This window comes from Microtus oregoni, unplaced genomic scaffold (assembly GCF_018167655.1).
Source record: "Microtus oregoni isolate MIOR12 unplaced genomic scaffold, Mior012 000053F_ref0000044, whole genome shotgun sequence".
Taxonomy (NCBI): Eukaryota; Metazoa; Chordata; class Mammalia; order Rodentia; family Cricetidae; genus Microtus; species Microtus oregoni.
The window spans coordinates 15,154,257-15,167,345 of NW_024543829.1; the positions used below are offsets into that span (position 1 = coordinate 15,154,257).

A 13,089-nucleotide genomic window follows, 5' to 3' on the forward strand; every position below is an offset into this window, starting at 1 on the left:
AAGCTCGGGTGCCCCCACCTCGTCCTGCTTACACCACTTTCCTGCTGGAGTCTCTCAATGTGGGCACGGCAGAGCTCCAGGTCGCTGTCCCCAGGGACCACCACAGTGCCCAGAGGCACAGCTAGAAGACAGAGGGGCCTTTCAGCAGCTGGCTGCATGTCCCTTCTGCATGTCTGCAGGCAGCCCAGCAGCTGCTCACCCCTCCCTGCCACAGTCCTGCTGCCACTCACAGGCCTCCTTGAGCTGCTCCTTGTCATAGTGCAGAGCCTCATAGTCGTGCATGCTGACCCTGCTCACCTGGATCCGCAGCTGCTCGGGGACTGGCTGCTGACTGTAGGGTGGGACCAACGACAAGGAACTCAGCCAGGACCCTGCCTGGGACACCAGTCCTCAGCTGGCCACAAGACTGGATGCTAAGAGGACCATGCTAAGCAAGTGCTCTCTTATCACCAGACTTCAAGTCCCCTTTGCAGGGCAGGAAACCAAAACTCAAGTAAATCAGTGCTTGGTTCCAGGCCCCTCGGTACACGATGGCTACCATGGACCTACTCGCTGTGCAGTGGGGCAGCACTCCGGCGCTTGGCCTTCTGCACCATGGTGGCCTGGTTGCGCAGGGCGATTCGAATACGTGATGACGCAAGCTTGCAGGGCTCACCGTCCACCTGCACAGGGATGGCCTTGGCCGTGGTGAGCAGCACTTCTCGGCACTGGGTCAGCCGCTCTCCGTGCCCACCCACCTGCAGTGCTGCCTGTGGGCAAAGAATGTTCAGGTCAAGTGGTGGGTGGGGCAAGATAAACACACGAGGGAACCCCAGACAATGCAGACGAGAGGGAAGAGGAAGAAGGCCAAGATGTCCAACTAGGGGACTCAGGCCAAGAACAGAGCAGAGGTGAGCACCCAACCCTGGCTGGTGAAGGGAAAAGAACAAACAGTTTAGGACAAGGAGCACTCACGAGGGATGTCATGGTGAAGCCGATGACCTCGAGGTAGCCATCATCATGCCTCTGGGGCTCAAAGTCATGGTGCTCCCCAGGGTGGCCCCAGGGCATGGTGCCTGCACAGTACCTAAGGGGAGGGAACAGATGGGCTCTGGCATGGACTTAGCAGGATGGAACAGCAGGGTCCACAGGAGCCCCATTTCCTCACCTGGGGATGTTCAGAAAAACGATGCACTGGGGTTTCAGGTCCTGGATCTTGGGGGTTAGGTCTATTCCATCACACTGGACACAGGAACAGGGGAGTGTTGGAGAACACGTGTACCCTAATGGCCTCCCTCCTACTGGGCTCCACTGTGTGTCCGCCAGCCCTCCTTACCACCACGCGGATATGCTTGGCTAAGTCCTTGGAGCTGCCCATCAGGAAGTCAGAGAAAGCCGTCTGTTGGAGACAGAGGGTGTGATAAACCACTGTGTCTGTCACAGGGGTCCTGTGAGCTGCACACGGGGCTGGGGGCTGGCTATCCCCAGACTTACCCCAGCGTAGAACATCTTATTCCGAAAGCGGCTGTTGAACTTCTCTGGGTTGGCTTCTGTAGAGAAAGGGACGGTGATGTCAGTCAACCTGCTGGAGCTTCCCAGGTTAGGGGAGGAAGACTAAGAGAAGCAAGATCTGGCCCTCCTTGGAACACTCTTGAACCTCCCGTGCCTGCCCTGGCCCCCAGGTCCCCTCAGCAGGAGGATGCTAACCTCGGGACTCATGGAACTCCAAGGTGACGTGGGCATCAAAGCCCAGACTGAAGTAGTTGTTGAAGACATCCAGGGGCAGCTAGAAAAATGTCAAGGTGTGGAAACGAGGAGGTGACTCTCAGGGTGCCAGCCATAGTCGTTATTACCCCTGCTCAGTCCATCTACTTCTGAAGGCCTCTGTGTCAAGTCAACAGTGTGCCAAAGCTTCCCCAGCACCCCTGCAGCGCTGCTGGGGAGGCCCTGCTCTTCTAGCTGGGAGCGGGGAGGGCAGCTCCTTGGATGACCTGCTGGATCCTTGCAACACTGCACCCCACATGCCATGTACTGCATCAACTCCAGAACAGAGGCCGGCATACAGGAGGCCCTCCCTATTCATGCACCAGGAGGCTGAGTAAGAAACCAGCCTGCAGTGGGCACCACTACACCCCTGGGACAGTAAAAGGCCAGAATGTGTAGAACTGGAAACTCAGCTTTCCAGAACCCCGGAGATAGTAAATGTGCAGAGTCCAGCCAGATCCTTAAGAATCCAGGCTCAGCCAACACTCGGGAGGCAGAAGCAGGCGAATCCCTGTGAGTTTGAGACCAGCCTGGTCTACAGGACAGGCTCCAAAACTACACAGAGAAATCCTGTCTCGAAAAACCAAAAAAAAAAAAAGAATCCCAGGCTCACAAACCCTTGCCCGGTAGCCCTAGTTGACCTACCTGGTCAGTGGCTCCATCATCTCGCTCCTCAGGGCCTGCCTCAGGGTTGGGCTCTGCTCGGAGATCCCAGCGGTCCAGCTGTACCACATTCCCCTCCTCTACATGGGAAAGGATCTTTGACACAGGCTCATCTGTGTAACCCTGGTGGAAAGAGGCTGAGACTGAGCTTTCTCTGTGGTCAATGGATATACTTCCCCTCTGGCAATCCTGTTCTAAAGGGCGCTTACCCCACCCCAGTTGAGGGTACGGGCCAGGTCATTGCCGGTACCCAGGGGCAGGATGGCCACAGGGGGCGGTGGCTTTAAGCGCAGCTGGTCCAGGGTGGACAGAATCCAGCCAACCTGGAGGAGGACAGAGCACAGTGGATCAGTCAGGTCCGCAACGGGGGAGGAGTGCAGCAGGCATGAGGCCCACTTACAGAACTCACCGTGCCGTCACCCCCGCAAGCCAGAATCCTCAAATTATGCACTTTGCGGTACATTTCCAGCCTGGACCAGGGGAGGACAGGAATAGAGTCAGGAGACATGTGACATACCAAGAGCGAGGCAAGCCTCCACTGTCCTGGAGAACCAGGTAGAGTACTTACGCCTCCTTGGGTCCCCCCTGGCTCAGGTCAAAGACTTGTCGAGGATTCAGATACCACAAGAAAGACTGGATGATCTTAGCGCCCTGTAGGGACAGCCACGGGACAATGAGAAGAGGGGGATGGGGGCAGAGAGAGGGGACACGATCGTGGGAACCAGTTACAATAAACAGTGAGATGGGACAAGGTCCTCTCTCAGGGTTCCTGGAAAAGCAAGGTAGGAGCTGAAGCCCCAAATGGTTGCTGAGAACCACTATGGACAGGTGGGTATAATACTGGCCCCCTAATCACTTGTGGCTCGTGGGTGGAAAGCTTATGCCTACCTGGTTGCCCCCACTCTTAGGGTTCACAAATACCAGCAGGGGCTTCATGAGGGGGGATGGGGTAGGCCTGATGATGAAGGGTCTCCAGCGGCCTTCCTGGGAGACAGAGAACCTATAAGGCACTTTCCTGTCCTGGAGGCCCTAGCCTACATCCCCCTCAGCATCCCCTGCCACAAGTGAGCACACCCACCCTCAATAGCAGACCTTCCATGGGCCTGTCTACAAGGAACCTCCTCAGACCTCCAGAGCCAAACTCAGTCAGGCTAAACTGGCGGTATGGTCCAAGGCCCTGAACTGGTTCCTGGTCCCAACCACCCCAGCCCAGGCCTAACCTCGGGTCCTTTCTTGCTAGATCTCCTCTTGAAGGATGCTCTCTTTTTCTTCTTGCTGGCCTTGAGGGTATTCTGCAAAGGAATCGGGTGTGGATGAGCTGTGACTGGTGGGTCCCATGGGGAGAGGTGCTAAGAATAAAGGAAGGACTCACCTGGGGCCTCCGCGCCCGTAGGATCCAGGTGGGTGGGATGACCACAGCTGCATGCACCCCCAGGGAGCAGGGCTCCTCAATCTGCTGCAGCATGAAGCAGGACACCTTGCTGTGGTACTGGAAGAAAGCATTGGCAGGCTGAGCTGTGCCAGGCTGAGACTGGGGACCCACCAGACGCTCAGCTCAAGCTCACAGAGGCCACTTACCGCTTGCTTGCACCAGGAGCAACTGATGGCCACAATCTCCTTGCTGTGGAAGGTAAACTTCTGCTGGAAGCCCTGTGTGGACAAGGTGGCCCAGTAGAGACCCAGCTGTACTGCCGCCGCCGGCCTCTCCTCACCCATCCTATCTGTGCCATGTCCACAAATCATTGTCAATGGCTACTGTGTGTAGGGCATGGGGAAAGTATGGAGGGCTGAGCCCATTCTTGAGAGTCTGTCTTACTGAGGGAGACAGACCAGCAGTCAACAAGTGGGTGAGCAACAGGGCTGTGTAGGGAAGATGTCCTGAGCACCCAGGCCACAGGCCACTGTCCTCAGGAGGCAGGGAGCCTGCTGCCTAACTCAAGACATCACACACAACACTTCCTAAGTAACCACTGAATTAATGAATGAAAAGTCAATATAGTTCTCAAAGGGTCCCTAGCTAGTTCAAAAGTCAAGCCCCCCCATCTCCCCCGTCCCTCGCTTACTTCAAAGACTGCCTGAGTGACAGTACACCCGAGACTCCACACTGGATGCACAGGGGCAGTGAGCAGCATGTAGCTGGTGCTTTCACACACGGCCCTTACCTTTCCACAATGCCGACACTTGCCATCCTGGCGTCGCCTGTGTACCCAGTGGTGTCTTACGAAGGTTGGCTGGGGGAAGGGAGAAAGGTCATGGGAACAAGTGAGGGATTGGACAGGTGCAGCCCTGAATTCAGTCCACAGGAAGCCCTCTACAGTCCCTTGTAGAAAGATGAAAGGGGCTGTAGACTTTTCTCCATGGCCTGGAGGGAAGGCTGAACCCCTTAATACACATTCTGAACCCTATCCCTCTGCAGACAGGACCCCAGAACCTCAGCCTAGAAGCTGAACACCCTGGTGGCACTCATCCCTCAGAAGCCTGGGCCGCCCTGCTCCTCACGGCTGCACACTCACCTCACGGACATTTCTGGAGCCTGATTCACGGAAGGATGGCTTACAGCGAAAATTGATCTGTGAAATATTGCAGTGAGCACCAAAATGTCAGAGCCTTCTTTGGACAAGGTCTCCTAGAGTCAACCTCACAGGCAGGTAGAGGCCCAAATCACCCCAAGAGCCCCTTGGAACACGACTACCCCCTCTTAGAAGCCCTCCTGACCACTGACCATAGGGGTCTTTCCTGTTTTTTTACTTAGGATACAAGGATGGAGAGGCTAGGGTGGAGGTGGGGGTTCATGTCCCCCTCACACGGTAGTGAGTGGGAGCACTATTTGATCATCTATTTCCCTCTCACCCTCCAGCATTCCCAGCCCAAGTGAAGGCAGGAACCAATCCCTCCTGTGGCTGTGCAGACTGACCCCTGGAGACCCTTAGCCAATGTTCTAAGCCCAGGTTCATGGTCACCTTCCATAACAGGGTTGCATTTTCCTTCTCTCTCTCCCTCCTTCTCTCTCTGTCTCTCTCATATCTTTCTCTCTCTCTCTCTCTCTCTCTCTCACACACACACACACACACACAGAGAGAGAGAGAGAGAGAGAGAGAGAGAGAGAGAGAGAGAGAGAGAACACATAAACCAGGGTCTTTGAACTTGAAGAGATTGTCTTGCCTTCTAAATGCTGGGATTACAGGCATGCCCCACTATGCCCAGCCAGGAACACGTGTCTACTTTTCTCCCCACCAGTGCCTGCTTTGGTCTCAGAAGAACCATAGAAAAGCCTCACTGTACAATTCAGGGACTGGAGGAATCAGCCTAAACTAGCCTTGCTGGGGCATTTATGTTTTTAAAGACTTTGTCACATGATGGCCTAGACTTCCGCAAACATGGGAGAGCTTGTCTTCCACTTCAGGCCTAGTCCCTGTCTTGACAGGCACCTGGTCTGGCATTCCCCTTTCCTCCCACAGACACGCTTGGAAAATGGTCCTTGGGACATATCTCCCAGCAGTAGCACAGCAGGAACACAGGTGGGCCCACCACAGCTGAGCATCTGGAAGTTTGACTGTTTTGTTTTTATTTTCTAGAACTGGAGACTGAAGCTAGGACATTGCATATACAAGACAGCTGCTGGAGCCCACGCCCACAATGGCCCCTTTGAATGTTAGGCTGGATGTGGTAAAATGACACACTGATCACCACCTGTTAACTCATGCTATTGGGTAATAGTCAATGAACTGCACTTGTAGGCCATGCTCACTCTAGAGTAGAGTAGGACAGCTAACAAATGGGGAGAGGCAGAGCTAAAAGCAAGCACCTGACTCAGGGGCTTTGCTACTGTGCTTGGTGGGTCATTCCTGGCACATCATGCTTGTGTAACCTGGATGTACATGGAGCTACAGGTGTGTATGTCAAGAATGCATCAGCATCCCAAGGCGAGGGCACAGAAGGCTGAGCAGCTGCACGTACCTTCTCCAACTGTTCAATGCATGGGGTGTGCACCACAATCTTACAGGCTGCACACTTTCTTCTGGGCACTGACTTCTGCTGTAGGACAGAAAGAGGGGAGGCCCTGAGGCACCAGGTAACTTTACCTGAGATACCACCTCAGAGCAAGCAAAGAACACGTTCAATGTGTGAGGATTCCAGTCCCAGCACCTGTCATTAGACATGACCCCCTTCCTCTCACCCCGGAGCAGCCCACAGCAAGTGCAAGCAGGTGAGAGCAGTGCCCACCAAGGGCTGCAGCTGTTGCCTTGGAGGTCTAGACCCACTCCACCACCAGGGGGCAGCAGGCCCCACTGAGCTCACTCACCAGCATCCTAGCTACGCAGTACTGCTCCCCGACATAGCAGAAGTCACCGGACACGTTGGTCTCAAACCAGATGTGCTCCCCATACGCTGCTGACTCCTAACCCATGGAATGAGCAGGCTCAGTGCTTATCTGTCGCCCCAATCCTACCCATCACCTCCCGAGAAAAGCCTGCTTATAGCCACCGCAGTCTGCTTTCGTCTCTTGTTTTCCAAACTGCTTTAAGCCTGGCTCAAAGGCTGCTGCCTCCCCCTTGGAAGTCTGCCCAGACATGGGGACTTCTCTCCCAGTGGCCCACAAGCCCTGGGTCCTGACTGCTCAGGAGGATCAGAAGCCAGCAGGACTGGAACTGAGGAGTAGCTTCCTACCCTGCCTAGTACACAGATACTCACACTCCAGTCCACAGTGCTCCGGATCTGCCGCTCAGATTCACCACACGGGGCCCCAGGCGTGGGAGGAGGGGGTGCCAGGTGCTGGAGGCCTGACTTGGTGATGGCTTTCCTACAGAAAGAAGGACAACTGAAGGCCCAGGGCCAGCTACCCAGAAAAACGGCTTATAGTGACTGCCACAAAGTACAAGAGAGAAGTCCACAGAGGTCTGAGGCTCTTCAGCTCCTTTCAGCACTGCCCCAAGCTGCTTCCAAGAGGGCCACCCCCAGACGAGGTAGAGCTTCAAAGTCCTTCCTCTGAGCTAGCCCCACACCCTGATGACCACTGCTATACCTACATAAGCAGGGTGTTCCAGGGCTGGGGTCCAGCTGACTTCCGCCTTAGAGCTACCTGGCGTCTGCGTGACAGTGGGCGCGCACGGGCAGGTACCATGAGGCCTGATGCAGTGCCCGAGGCTCTTTGGCTTCGGCCCCCAACACTAGGGTGTTGGCCTGAGGGCCACCTTTGGCTGAAGCGACGATAGTGCCCATGCAGGCCCCAAAGAGTATGGCCATACACCACATCGGCAGGGAGCAGGTGGGAGGAAGCTCTGCGCAGGCACCGGGGTATGGGAAGCAATGGCCAGGTGCCCTGGTGCGAAGAGGGCCTTGGTGTCCTGGAGCCCGGTTTGGCATCACTTGATGCCCCAGGTGTCTCATCTCCCTCCTGGGCACCTTCCTCCTCTTTCATGCCCACAAGCCCAGCCAACAGCACAGGTGCACCCAGAAGCTGGGCCCCAGCAGTGGCAGGCTGTAGGATGGGCACCATATCCACCATGAAGCGGGGATTGCAGGCAGGGGGTGCAGTGCTGGAGCGCCTGCGGCTGGCACTTTGGGTGCCCACCCCGCAGATGGGGAAACAGCCCTGGAGCTGTGCACTGGAGCGGCGCCTCTGGGCCAGTGAGGAGGAGGCCTGCCCCGCAGGAGAGCGGCGTCGAGCCTTGCCTGTGGGCAGCCCAATACCACTGGACGGCTGCAGCCTCTGTCCAGGACCTGGTGCCTTCTGCTGGAAATGCCTCCTAAAGAAGGGCTCCATACCAGGGGCTGTTGGGCATACAGACTCGGAGTGTCAGGAGCTGGGCCAAGCTGAAGCCCATCTGTGCCCCACGAGCAAAGAAGGGACATTTAGGTGCTAGGGATGAGGACAGTCTGGCCTCCATTAAAATGCTTGCAGGTATCAGATGAGCAGGGAACCCAGGCTTACAGCTACAGGAAAGCAGACACTGTTCCTGGCTAGGATTCCCTAGATTCTACCCCAGTAGTTTTTGGGAGATGGGGCTTTACCTGCCCAGGCACTAGAACCAACAGAGACCTGAGCCCAAAGGGTCTTCATCTACCTTGCCAGAAATGAAAACAAAAGGCAATCTGGGACCCAGACCATGCCTACATGGACCATAGGGCCCTGGAGTCTTTCCCTCTCACCTGACCTTCCTTTTGCCCCAACATGGAACAGGTTGGGCTCCTCCCCTGGGATACAGTGCAACTAAATGAATGAATGAATAAACCAACACTCAGGCTGTCTGCGAAGGATCTCGGTCCTGAGAAAATCTGTATCCTCAGCATCAACCTTGGGTCCAGACATTGGGAAACCAGGCTTCAGAGAGTTAGAAAGGCATGCCCTCTCCATCCCCAGGAAAGAGTGCTCTGTCTTAACTTGGTAGATGCAGTAAGAGGCTTAGGCTAAAAGAAGAGCCTTCTGAATCCTGGATGCCGTGTACATACATCTCTAAGAACTTCCTGGTACTGAGTGACTGTCTCCCTTTTCTAGAAAGCAGAGTGTGGACATTCGCAAGTGTGATGCCTGAAAACCTCTAAGTCTTCCTGCCGAGGGACCCAGTGCACCATTGTCCCAGGCTTGAAGCCTCAGGCTAATAATTCTAAGCTTGAGATGACCCAGACTGCCTCCTGCAGGAAGGCAGGGGCCTTGGTCTCTACCCCTGGTGTGTATCAGACCATGCGAGCTCTCCGAGACCCTTCCTTTCACCTGCTTCCCTATTCTACCTTTCCTCCTTCCCAGGCCACTGGGATCAGCTTCCTCTGCTTACACCTCTTCTACACTTGAGGATGGCAGGAAGCTCCCAGTCAGCTGAGGGTGATAGCTCCAAAAAACAGCCATGGAAGCCCAAGACACAGTCATGGAACAAGTCACAGACATGAACGAGTGACAGTTTCTGCTGAAGCCCAGAGCAGGGGCGAAGTACCCTTAACCATTAATGGGCAAGGGGAAGGACAGTCTGGGAGCACAGTCCCTTCTGATATATGTAGCACCTGATCTCCCCAATCCTCCATCCATCCTTGTCATGGGTCTTGGGCAAGTAGCTTCAAGGCCGGTACAGGGTCTAACAGAGAAGGAAGTGGGCCCAGGGACGGAGCTCCCGCAATCAGTGAGCTGTGCTGGGAAAGCAGCATTAAGACTGCACAGGAGGTGAGTTCCAGAAATGAAAGAGCAGACACTAAGGGCTGCTTTCCTCCCAAACACAGGGACATCCAGCTAATACTGACTGAGTCCACTATGTGTACACACACACACACAGTGCCTGATGAGGAAACTAAGCCACAAAAGGGAAGCATACACAAAGCCCACAGGCAGACAGTACAGAGGGATGGGTAGAATACAAGGTTCTCTTGGACCCTGGGACAGGGTGAGATGGGCTAGAGAAAGGGCCCACAATATTAGCGACCATCCTGCTCGTCCAGCATCTACTGTGACAGGCCTTGGGAAGCCCTTTACTATCTCACTGACTCCACTGCGCCCTCTGAGGTAAGAACGAGGTTCAGTGGTGAGAGCATGCCCAGAGTCTGGGCCCTGTGACCATGCCTACTTGAGTTAGGGTCTACTTTCTGTCCCAGGAAGAGGAAGCTGCAGGCCTCACTGCCTGCTGCTGCCAGGGCCCTTGCCTGCCAGGTCTCCACTAGGGTGTCAGCTTTCCCCAGCACTACAGGCCCCAGCTGCCCAGCCTGGAGGAGATTAGTCACCCGGACACATCACACCGCCTGATGCTAGTGTCACCCAGAAAACAAAAGGCCACAGTTGGTGTGGGGGAGGTACTGCTATGCTCTCTGGGCAGTGGTAAAGGCTGGGCCCTCCCTGCAGACCTGCATGACAAGATAAGAAGGAAGCAGCTCTTGTTAGGACACATGGCAGTTTACACGTATGACTTTAGAACCCACACGCTGCTAGGTGCTCCAAGACATACCTGTAACAAGTGTTTCCTCAGCTGCCCAGGGATGCAGCCTCCCAGTGGAACACAAGGCCAAGCCAGTGCAAATGACCACACACCATGGACTGTTTGTTTAAGACTGTTAAGATTGTTTGACATCTTAGGAGAAGCTCCCCTGCTGGGCACTACCACCACCAAACACCACTGGGTTCCCACAGCCCCTCCTGCGGGTCCCATGTTTCCTGTTCATCTCATCTCTATAGAAACTTTGGTCTACTGGCCAGAGATTGCCTGACTCCTCACTTCCTATCTCTGAGAGGCTCCTCCAGGACCTAACCAGAGGCCCACCTGGGCCTGGCAGCTCCTGCCTATTATCCCCGCACTTGGGAGGCTGAAACAGGAAGCTGTAAGTTTGAAGCCAACCTAGGCTACAGAGTGAACCCACATCAGCCTGGGCTCCAGTACGTAACTGTCTTAAAAAGAGATTATAACAACAATAGAGCTCAGCACGGTGGTGCATACCTTTAATCCCAGTGCACTTCTGTAAGCTAGAGCCACCCTGGTCAACAAAGAGTTCCAAGACAGCCAGGGCTATACAGTGTGACTCCATCTCAACTGATGAATTTAATTAGAAAACAAAACAAAACAAATAAAAGAAGCCCTGTTTGGGCCTGAGTTCTCCCATGGTTCAGCTATGAATGGCCACTTCTCACCTCATCCCATGTCACCTCCACACACCACATGGTACATGCAATGGTCTTGGGGGAAGTCCCGGAAGATTCTCATATAGCAAAATGGGTCCCCCGCTGCCCTGCCCAGGCTGCCAGGTCTGGTCTGGAGCAGCCAGCCACACTCAAGGAGGACAACACAAAATGGCTCAGAGGGCTCCACTAATCTCCACCTGACCCCGAGGATCCTGATGGGGACGGGGCCGATGGGAGGGGGGTGCCATGAGTGGAGAGCGGCATGGTGGTGCCAGGCCGTGTGCCCTTGATGAGCAGAGCTGCAGCAGAGCTAAGGCAGCCCCTGTGCAGTTCTTCCTCAGTCACCAGGTAGGCCAGGGTGATGTCTCACACTGATGCCAGCTATACTATGCAAAATCTGGTGTAGCAGTGTAACCTTGTCATCCCCAGCTCTCGGGGGCAAGGTCATCCTGGACTACATGGCAAGTTTACTGTCAGTCTGGGTTACATGAGACATGTCTGAAAATAAATAACTAAATAAGCAATCACACTTCAGAACCTAGTGTCTACCACCATGCCCTTCAGCAGATCAACTAGCCCTTCCAAATCTCCTTTCCCATGGACAAGATGGGGTCCCACCACCCAACTTCAAAGGCTAGCATAAGGGACATTCTGCTACAGTGATGTACACAAAGCGCTTCATGCTATCTGGCAGACCTGGACCACGGTGGAACCCCAGGGCCTGGGGAACCCAGAAAAGGAAGCAGGAGCACCCAGCGTGGCCACCACCACCACACGAGGAACAAAGCCCTGCACCAGGCCACCTGGGCGTCCTCTCCTCCTGAGGAGTGCCCTCTGCACTCCAACAGGCTGGTCCTCAGGGACTCTGCCGCCAGAGGAGCCTGCACAGGACACAACTGGGTCCTGCCACAGTGGCTGTGTCATGTCATGGGAAGGATCCCACAGACCTGGTCTATGAAGGCTGAGCCTGGGGCAGGGCACCTGTACTCTGGAAGTCCCAGAATTGGGGTGGGGGAGAGAGCTGGGAAGGGAGCCTGCTTCATCTAGGCTTGCCTGGGCTGGTTAGTCAAGGTGCCGACTTTACCACATCTTCTCAGTAAAGAGATTCTGCCCAAACAAAACAAAAACACACATGTGAACAGGTAGGCCAGTGCTGGAGGATATAAGTGTGGCTAGATAGCCAATCGGCCATTTTAGATTCTGCCCAGGCTTGGTGGGCCCTCCAGGCCCTGTTCCTTTCCTATCAGATGCAGGGAGGGCTGGCAGGGGAGGCCCTCATCTAGAGATGGTGGCGCCTGGGCCCACCCTTATCTACCCTCCCCAAATGCACCCAGATAGTCGTAGGAGGGAGCAGGAGGTAAGTAAGAGAGGGGAGTCCCCCTCTGACCTGATCTGGAGATTGTGGTGCCTGGGCCCACCCTGATCTACCCTCCCCAAATGCACCCAGATAGTCGTAGGAGGGAGCAGGAGGTAAGTAAGAGAGGGGAGTCCCCTTTGACCTGGTCTGGAAGGCAAGGCGGCAGGCAAAGAGGTGGACAAGCAGGTTGGGGCTGGGGGTCCCCGGCGCCTGGGCTCTCTCTCCAGTTTGCTCTGGCTGCCGGACTCTGCGGAGCAAGTCCTAGTTTGGAGAGCTAGCTGCAGTGGCTGCTCCTCTGCCCCCTCCCCCTCACCACTCTCCTCCCCCAAGCCGGAGACAGCCGTTATGAAAATAGCCCGATTGGTAACCAACTGCACTTCCTCTCCCAGTGGTGGCTCCTGGCCCTGCAGCAGGCAGGCAGCAGGAGGTGGGTGGGTGGGCGGTGCACAGAACAGCACAGGAGCATGGCCTCCTGGCACCTCTTCCCCAAGGCCCAAGCCAAGCTGAGTGACAGCATCAATACACTCTCCTCCAGGAACAGGACAGCCCATACTGTGTCTGATTAAGGCAGACGATGTATGCAGAAGGGTATGTAGGAGTGGTGACCCTTTTAAGGAAAGGGGAGCAATCCCTTACTGTCCTCCTATGTCCATGGGACAGGCTTTATGGGGTCTTGGGCAGCTAAACACACTGGTTCCAGACAAAACAACCACAAATATAATTATCTATGGAG

The 13,089-nt window shown here is 55.2% G+C and overlaps 1 protein-coding gene across 6 annotated transcripts in view; it reads right to left on the bottom strand.

Annotated features, from left to right (window-relative positions):
• Positions 1 to 13,089, bottom strand: part of Dgkz (diacylglycerol kinase zeta) — a 41,427-nt gene that overhangs the window by 3,762 nt on the left and 24,576 nt on the right. For 2 of the 6 annotated variants that reach the window (XM_041637499.1, XM_041637502.1), the window contains exons 2-22: positions 7,099 to 7,207; positions 6,710 to 6,805; positions 6,364 to 6,441; positions 4,920 to 4,976; positions 4,569 to 4,637; positions 3,985 to 4,056; positions 3,779 to 3,895; positions 3,627 to 3,698; positions 3,295 to 3,390; positions 2,975 to 3,057; positions 2,816 to 2,876; positions 2,616 to 2,729; positions 2,389 to 2,529; positions 1,687 to 1,765; positions 1,474 to 1,529; positions 1,316 to 1,378; positions 1,148 to 1,221; positions 955 to 1,066; positions 550 to 749; positions 231 to 331; positions 33 to 121 (exon numbers count right to left, since the gene is read on the bottom strand). In XM_041637499.1, the coding sequence (XP_041493433.1) occupies positions 33 to 121; positions 231 to 331; positions 550 to 749; positions 955 to 1,066; positions 1,148 to 1,221; positions 1,316 to 1,378; positions 1,474 to 1,529; positions 1,687 to 1,765; positions 2,389 to 2,529; positions 2,616 to 2,729; positions 2,816 to 2,876; positions 2,975 to 3,057; positions 3,295 to 3,390; positions 3,627 to 3,698; positions 3,779 to 3,895; positions 3,985 to 4,056; positions 4,569 to 4,637; positions 4,920 to 4,976; positions 6,364 to 6,441; positions 6,710 to 6,805; positions 7,099 to 7,207 (1,939 nt within the window). Of the gene's footprint in view, positions 1 to 32; positions 122 to 230; positions 332 to 549; positions 750 to 954; positions 1,067 to 1,147; positions 1,222 to 1,315; positions 1,379 to 1,473; positions 1,530 to 1,686; positions 1,766 to 2,388; positions 2,530 to 2,615; positions 2,730 to 2,815; positions 2,877 to 2,974; positions 3,058 to 3,294; positions 3,391 to 3,626; positions 3,699 to 3,778; positions 3,896 to 3,984; positions 4,057 to 4,568; positions 4,638 to 4,919; positions 4,977 to 6,363; positions 6,442 to 6,709; positions 6,806 to 7,098; positions 7,208 to 7,433; positions 8,186 to 13,089 lie in introns of those variants that run through there. The other 4 variants (XM_041637500.1, XM_041637503.1, XM_041637505.1 and 1 more) reach the window with 3 other exon arrangements.